The 8,603-nt window shown below is 32.5% G+C and overlaps 2 protein-coding genes across 2 annotated transcripts; one reads left to right on the forward strand and one right to left on the reverse strand.

Annotated features, from left to right (window-relative positions):
* The first annotated feature begins 254 nt into the window (after positions 1 to 254).
* On the forward strand, positions 255 to 1,744 carry LOC133797218 (pathogen-associated molecular patterns-induced protein A70). The gene has a single exon (XM_062235052.1). The coding sequence runs from the start codon at positions 343 to 345 to the stop codon at positions 1,324 to 1,326; it is 984 nt and encodes a 327-aa protein (XP_062091036.1). The 5' UTR covers positions 255 to 342; the 3' UTR covers positions 1,327 to 1,744.
* A 2,556-nt stretch (positions 1,745 to 4,300) lies between these two features.
* Positions 4,301 to 7,690, reverse strand: LOC133795390 (LOB domain-containing protein 4-like). Its single transcript, XM_062232840.1, has 3 exons — positions 7,088 to 7,690; positions 6,618 to 6,741; positions 4,301 to 4,320 (listed from the first exon to the last, which is right to left on the reverse strand). The coding sequence occupies exons 1-3, from the start codon at positions 7,688 to 7,690 to the stop codon at positions 4,301 to 4,303; spliced, it is 747 nt and encodes a 248-aa protein (XP_062088824.1).
* Between the last annotated feature and the right edge of the window lie 913 nt (positions 7,691 to 8,603).

Below are 8,603 nucleotides of genomic sequence, written 5' to 3' on the forward strand. Positions count from 1 at the left end.
AAATTAATATATAGGGATCACAAAATTAATGATTAATTTTTTTAAAAACTGTTCACATTAAAGTACTGTTACTTCGAAACGTGTCGTTTAATCACCTTTTTCCTGGAAGTAAAGAGAAAACACGTGCTTGGTTTCCATTAGTCACTTTATTTTTTTTTTTCCACCATTATTGTTGTTTTCAAAGGAAACATGACCACTACCAGACAAAATAAAATCACTTCATACAGACTCAGATTTTGCTTAAATACTCGCCTTAGTCTCTGGTCTCTTCTCCACTCCATTTTCACCTTCTTTTATATTTTTACTTTCTCTCTGTACTAAATAACCCAAAAGAGTTTCCACATGTTGGCTTTCACGGCGAGCTGGTTGACACCCAGCTCACTTTTCCTCTTCCTCAACCTCATGATCGGAACCTTATTTCTTATGTCCCGCTTTGGGACCCGGAATACTCCCACTGACCATGCGCACGGTTCGCACCAACTTGTTCGATCAGGGTCACTATTGGAACGTGTCAAGTCCTTCAACCTTTCCTTATACAAATTCGAGTCGCCTGCCGTCGAAACCGAGTATCTCTATCCCACAGAGACAGATTACTCGACCCAGACGCCTCAACTCGCCCGCACTCCGTCGTTTATAGAGCGTCTGAGGTCCATCGACTTATCATACGTCTACAGATTCGACCATCAACAAGCCCACCCTGAACCGGAACCTGAAATCCTTCGGCCTGAAGCCAACACTCCGGCTCACCACCCCACTGAGCCCGAACGCTCGACCCAGTTTCAGAACCCGACCAACCCGCCACAACTCGCCCGCACGCCGTCGTTTTTAGAGCGCTTGAGGTCAATCGACTTATCTTACGTCTACAGATTCGACCATCAACAATCCTACCCGGAACCGGAACCCAAAATCCGTCAGCCTGAAGCCAAGACTCCGGATCCGAACCCGGCCGAGGACGACTCTCATGACCACCCTCCCGTGAAGAGGAGCAAGTCGGAGTCTCATCACAGCGCCCGCACCGAGAAGAAGAGTCAGTCAGAAATGATGACGAAGTCGTCAAGCGAAAAAATGGGACACAGTTCTGGCAGCAAAGAGGATGTCAGCGACGACGACGAAGAGGAGAACGTCGCCGCAGTCGAGCGGCGGAGGCCGGTGACTACGAGGGTGGAGAAAAGGAGCAGTATAGCTGACGAAACGACGTCGCTCAAAGACTTCGATGATGGGGTCGACGCTAAGGCTGACGACTTTATTAACAGGTTTAAGCAGCAACTGAAGTTACAGAGACTCGAATCGTTCAAACGGTTCAGTGAAATGATATCAAGGAAGTAGTTTATCATTAAGTTTTTTGCGTTTTTTGTTTTTGTTGTTGTCCATATTTGTGGTGGTTGGACTATTAATTAAGGCAAAAAGCTATAGCTTGGGGGTGCTCCTCTTTTCTTGTTTTTGTTATATTTTCTTTTGGGGGATGGGGGAGAGTTAAGGGTAATTTGGTAATTTACCTTTGTCAATGAGCTTGATTTACTGTTTTGAGCTAGCTCTGCGATGAATGGTGGTGACTGATAGCAGTTGGGGAGGGAAGGAGGATCGAATATCGAGGTGGGGTATCGAGAGTCAGACCGAAGAATAGGAAGATTATGAAAAAGTTCTAGCTAGACTGTGAAATTACCGTTATGCTCTTGCTCCTGTACCCTGGTGTAAACGGCTTTTGTTGAATTATATGAACAATTCTGTCCTTTCGTTCTCGTAATTTGGTCATGGCCGAACTCTTAAGTTCTTAACGGTGTTTCTTGTAAATTGTAGCGTCCATGGTTTAGGTAGGGTTATGGAATGTAGAGGTAAGGTAATGATCGAACCATACAATTTTTATGGATTTTTTACGTTATTATATATTAAAATTTAGAAACAAGAAAATAGAGTTAATTCAAATTTATATATAGTAACATACTACAATTTTTTTAAACATTATAATTTATAATATCAGGGATAACCATGTTTAGGTTAATGTGAATTATTTAAATTTTTTTAAAAATTTACAAGCTCTATAAATTAAATACAATGTAAGCTATCATATTTAAAATAAATTATGATTCGTACACTCTTTTTTGGGTGTACTATAAAATTTCTCTAAAATATATATTAAAAAGATAGATGCATTTAACATTGTGTTCTGTGGAGAAACAAACAGAGGAGAGCAGTGATGGGCCATATCGACGTGTATGGGTAGCCCGTAATCAAACAAACAGCTTTATTTTTCTTTCTTTCTCACTTAAAGCCATGGGAAAAGGTTAATTAAAAGTGAGATGTTTGCTTTATAATTGTGATTTTTGAAAACGAAAGTGTTTTTTAGCTAGAAATCGTTAAGGACATACGTGTATATTTAGCACTATGTCTTGCACATGGGAGGATTATGCCAAATAAATAAAGGGACTGATGTCACTCATCGAATTTATATATATATATATAAATATAATAACAATTTTAAAAGTTATGATGTTATGATTAAGTATATAACTACTAGTCTGCTATAGTTTCTGTATTGGCTAGGCTACCATACTACTTATTAATGGGACAACATGGTGGACTGCATTCTACTTATCTCCCCACAATAGTGCCGAACGAAGCTTTATCCATTTATTTCATTATTGTTTTACTTTATCCAATCCCCAATAAATGAACAAGTATATACTATTTATATATTTTAATTTCTCAACTGTACAACACTCATTCTCATATATATGTTATGTATCATATTATTTCGTTTTGAGCACTGATCATTGACTTAATTGTCTCAGATATAATAGATAATATAATACCTTTGCATTTAAAAATTGATTACCTTTTCATGTTGCCCAAAGGCTTGTCACAAAATTGTTAGATGGGCCGGTCAGTTAGCTAGCTAATCTATAGTCAACTCATGAAATGTACATATTTATAATTTATATATATATATATCTTAAGTGTACAAGGTGAAGGATAATATTTGATTGAATTATATTGTTTGCAATGTTTGATTATATAATTAGAGAATATATTGGAAAAATTAATCCAATAAGTCAATACACTTGCATGGGTATAACTAAATCTTTTAATATATCATATGGGATAATGTAAATCATGTTAATAAACTTAAGATAATAATTTATCCTATATATACCCAATTATATAATTTTGCATGCATATATTATTTAATATTTATACATATATTAATATGTATCTATTATTAAATGGGCGTGTAAGAAAAATGAATAATTTTATATACAAGCTAGCGAGTGATATACAAAGATATCTTATCTTCTTTCATGTCGATAAGCATCGTTATAATAATAGTACATGATTTGCATTGCATATATTATACAATATAAATGCGTTGTGTTCCCATTAAGTATTTCGAAGCAGTATACTTGCTTAGTTTTCTTTTTTTGATCGCAATGAAATATATTCATAGTATACTTGCTTAATTATATACGTACTTAAGCATATTGAAAGTATTAGTTATGTATTACTTTAATAATAAATAAAGGAATGAGATTAAACAAATTTATCGTAGCAGAAAAGAGAAATAGCTTTAAGAAGCTTGCCTCATTCAGAGTCATTATCCCATAAAAACTGACAATTATACAAGTATTTAAAATTTGATATTGACATATTTATATATTGCTTGTGATTGTGAATGTTCCTTTTCCATGCATGAAGAGGCTCATTGTTGTTTATTAGTGGAGGAAGTTGACTGATGAAAAGGAATCAATTGATTGCGACAATGAAATTAAATTAATATGGACGTAAATATCATATCCACATCAGCGTAGGTCTTTTTAATTAATACTTGTTATTATATATATTCATCCACATGGTTAGTTTCTGTAAGAGTAGTGTTAGAGAAACTATAGAAAATTGTATATAATAGAGTTTATTGTTTTGTGTTTTTGTGTGCTTTAGCCTTTAGTATATTGACACGTGCATACCTTATTTTTTATTTTTATTTTTTGTAGAAAAACGTGCAATATATATAGTTTATTATAGGGAATTTTGTCATATTCGTATATATATATATATTTATGTGCTGTTCTTTCTAGGTAATTGAGGCAATACAATATAAGCTAAGTTTGGGCCCGATAGTAAGCCCAACAAAAACTTTGGGCTAAAGACAGAAATATCCGCATCCGCACAGAAAGATAGTACAGCAGAACCATCCCGCGCTCACGTAAAGACATGAGTCATTGATACTTGTTATATCTACAACGATAAGGCTTCGATTAATAATAATGAGCCTACGTGATAAATAGCTCGGTTAGGCATGATGAGATTATCTAGCTTCTATCCAACCTGTAATAATATAAAACGTGTACAATAAAATTATTATGAAATAATATGGGGTACACATGGATCAGCTTTGCAGGTTTCTGGTGTATTAAGTTCGGATTTTGTAAGTTTCAAGTGTAGAAATTTGATACCAAACCCACCCGCAAGGTTCTTGTATTTTGAAGATTTTCAGGTTTTGAATTTCAGATTTGATCGGGTCGGATGTATGCGGATTTCAGGTCTCGTTGGACCTGTTTTGAGATCTAGGTCTTTGGTGGGCTTTGATTGTTTTTGAAGATCAATTTTTTTTTATAATTTTTTCAAAAATGCTAATTTTTGATAAATTCTTTTACTTTTGTTCTTAAACAAAAATAAAGTGAGAGAAACTTGTAAAAGCCAAATATATTCAATTGTTTTGGTTCAAATTAACAAGTTTTATCATCAATATGAAAATTATGAAACAAAATTAATCCCTAGAAACTTAATTTTAAAACAATTATAGAAACTTGATTTTAACTCATAAAATAAAATCCCTAATCTCCAAAATCCAAAATACAAACATAAAATCTATAAAGTCCAAATACAACCATAAAATCCATACCGTCCATAAATATATTATAAAAGAAAAACCAAGTGTATGAGATTCCAAAATACAAAAAAGAGTATAACAAGATTATAACCACTCAGATTTACAGCATCTCTACCGCTTGAACTTACAAAAAAATAGAACAAAGGAGTTATATGATATAATAATTATTGATCGACTTAACATAAAATTCATATTGTATGATTATATGTTTGGTGCACATATTATCACTCTTATTATAATGACAACTTACTCAAGATGAGAGTGTAGGTGTAAGAAAAGAGAAATAATGTATAAAAAGCAAGAGAGATATGCATAAAAAAGGGGAGACAAAATTTAAAACAATAATAATAAAAGATTGAAACATCTCAAAAAATTAAAAATAATATCAAAACTAAGAAGATCTTGACTGATAATAAGTAACTTAAATTTGTATTACGGATTTTGGTCACAATAATACATAACACACTTCAGAATTATAATTTATATTCATTTTGTTTGTTAATTAATTAATTTTTTTTTGTCTACTACTTAAAATTAAAATTTATATATAATGATATTTTGTTTCTCAAACGTATTACTCACCAAGGAAGCGAATAAAAATATTTATTGTTGTTTCACCACCCCTTAAAATTTAATACATTATAATTAATTTAAATTGACTGTTCATTCATGTATGAAAGAATAGATTTAAATAAATAAATGATATGTCTAGATTTGAATAATAACGAGAAAGAAATGAAACAGATAATTCGAGGAGTTGTTTTATTCCAAAAGTTTATAAAGAAAAATCCATGCCACATAGTGTAGCATCAAATTAATGCCATTATGTGTATGTAATTAAAGTTGTAGCTTTATTGAAAATCTCAAACAAAATATAAAAATTCCTCCTCGTTTGCGGATCGATATATAGCTCCTCCTTCTGATTACTCCATTACTTTCTTCCCTTTGTCCTTGGAGCCAGAACTGCATGCATTTGTAATAAACATATATATAATAAATTAAGAGAACTCACACAATTAATAAAAAAAATTGTAAATACTTAGTACAAAGAATAAAATATTAATTAGAGAAAAATAAAGGTACAATGGAAATATTATTGAAAAATGTGGATTTCAAAATATAATAAATATATATTCGCATCTAAATTTATAAATAAATTTGTAGGTTTATATTTTTTTTGGACTCTATGTTTTGTAAAATGATTAAATTAGATCCCTAAACTCAATTTTGATGAAGCAAAAATTGAATATAACAATACAGTTGTTAGGCAAACTGATTTTGTTTTTGTTCTAAATTGTTAGTTTGGTGTATTATTTATAATTTTAGGTCAGAAAACTTTGATCAAAATCGAGTTTATGGTTATATTTGAATCATTTTATAAAACATAGGGTCCAAAAAGTCATTTATCACAACATAAGGTCAAAATATATAAAGTTCAAAAAAGTAAAAACCCTAATTTTTTTTTGAGGCTGCCGTCTTTACTTATTTTCTCTTAGCTCCGCCGTTATATGACATAAATACGTTGCCTTTAGGTGTGTTTGGATATAAATTTTAACACTTGTTAATTATTATTATATAACACACTTGTCATCATTATTAGATTTAGAATTATTTTTTATTTTTTATGAGATGATAATGAATGTTCAAAACTAACATAATATTTAGGAACAATATATACTCCATAATATTAAATAAATTATAGTGGTTAATAATAAATAAAAAAGAGATAAACCTGGATCCGGGCTCAGCCAAAGTTGCACAGGAGTATTATTCCCATCCTGAGAAAAAGCATTCCTTAGCAGATCAATCGTCTCATATGCTAAGGCATTCAAATCTGGTGCTTCTTGTGAGGTCTCCTTATAAACGTACCCATGTAATTAAGACATCCAAACACATAAATCGGTATACGTTTCTTGTAAAGAACTAATAATGAAACGTATATTTTTATGTTAATATGGAATGTTTGAAATATAAAATTAACAATATAGAAGCGTATACATAGCAAAATCCAATAATATAGATTCCTTTTTTAAAAATATAGATAAAAAACATACGTTATAATTAGTTTTAGCGTTACAAACGCTAATGTTTAAGAAACAGCTAGTGGTAAAAAATGAGCAGCATAATTAATACTAAATAATAATGTAAATAAAGAATAATAAAAGAAAAATGATTATAGTAATAATTAAATATCGTTCTTACTAGGTCAGCAGTTTCATCTTCAAACTCAAGACTCTCAAGATCAATAATCTGTTTATGAGTCGAAGTCGGAGTAAGATCAGCAGGATTAGCAGTACTCGATGACCCAGTATTACTGTGACTTGGACGAGCAATATTATTCATAGCAGCACTTGTACCAGCACCATCATTAGCAGGGCTACTTAAACTGGCGAAAAGCTGTAGTTTCTCAAGATCCATTTGTTTCTGTACATGTTTCTCCTCTTGGGCCTTGAAAAAGGCGAGTTGTCGATTGACATGCAAGAGTTGCGCCTCATGGAGGGCGACCTGAAGTTTGAGGTGGCGAATAATACCGTAGCAGCCGCGCACCGGATCGTTCCTCCTGGCCAAGGCCTCAGCCATGAGTGTGTCTGCAGCGGCCACTCGATTGTGTGGCTCCACCGAGTTCACAATCCTCACAATGTTGGTCGTACCGAAAATCTTCTGAGCGTTTAGGTACTCTTGATATTTCGTTGCTGGGAAATATGGAGCCATTTGGCAGTTAGGGCTGCATTTCTTCCTTTGGTGCTTGCAACAGGCACAAGGAAGAAAACCCTCGCCGTCCTCGTCACTGCCCGAACTAGCCATTATTATCTTCTATGAGTGTGTGTTAGGTTGAAGGAGAGGCCAGTGCGTTTGTGTAGAGGAAAATGTATGTATTAATAATCTGCTAATAGAAAGGAGAAATTTGGTAGTGTATTAATTTTTTTTTAGAAAAGGGATAGGGTTGAAATGAATCTCGAAGAAATGAGTTGGATAGTGTTGGATTTTTTTTTGGACAAAACGGGATCTTTTTTGGGAGGCCGGCGAAGTGAAATTTTTTAAGGAGAGTGAGGTGTCATTTAGGCCACAAACGTTCGTATTAAGTTACCTAAAACTCACTTTGTACTAATGTTTTGTTTTGGTAAGTTTCAAAGGGAGTCGGGAAAATTTCAAAAAAGAAATAATCACTCAAAAACACGTGGTGATGAGAATGCAAATCAATAAAGATAATATTTGAAAACATAAAGTTTTAACAATATTGGAAATGAAAATCATATTAGGAAATGAATTGCAAAGTTTTCATTTTATGATTGTTTTAGTGACCAATTTCAAGATATACCTCGAATCTATAGTTGGACACAACAAATTCAATTTATCATGTATATATAGTACAGATGGAAGCATTTTGGTTGGTTTTGAGGCCAATAGTATTGTTATTTGCTTAGTCATTCCATGACTGTCTTGTTCTGGACCTTTCTTAAAACATCAATTTATAGCTTTATACCATATATTTATAATGTGTTTGAAATTTCCCATAAGCCATCCAATATGGAATCTATATATCTTTCAAAAAAAGAAAAAAAAAACAGTAAGCTAGTAAAGTTTTCAAAACAAGTGGAATGACATAACCCATATTTGTGATTAGTCACGTATCTTTAATCCGAAGGAAGATATAAACATCCTTCAAATAGGTTACTTTATTTTGATAAATTTAGATTTTGTTTTTTAATTTTTTTCC

The sequence above is a fragment of the Humulus lupulus genome, chromosome 8 (genome assembly GCF_963169125.1).
Source record: "Humulus lupulus chromosome 8, drHumLupu1.1, whole genome shotgun sequence".
In the NCBI taxonomy this organism is placed as follows: domain Eukaryota; kingdom Viridiplantae; phylum Streptophyta; class Magnoliopsida; order Rosales; family Cannabaceae; genus Humulus; species Humulus lupulus.

Bases quoted from the DNA above. Each gene is read 5' to 3' on its own strand.
- LOC133797218 (XM_062235052.1), top strand. From the start codon at position 343: ATGTTGGCTTTCACGGCGAGCTGGTTGACACCCAGCTCACTTTTCCTC.
- LOC133795390 (XM_062232840.1), bottom strand. From the start codon at position 7,690: ATGGCTAGTTCGGGCAGTGACGAGGACGGCGAGGGTTTTCTTCCTTGT. The intron at 6,742-7,087 runs GTAAGAACGATA...TACGTTTATAAG, and splicing joins AAGATGAAACTGCTGACCTA to GAGACCTCACAAGAAGCACC. The intron at 4,321-6,617 runs GTTTATCTCTTT...ATATTATTACAG, and splicing joins TTGGCTGAGCCCGGATCCAG to GTTGGATAGAAGCTAGATAA.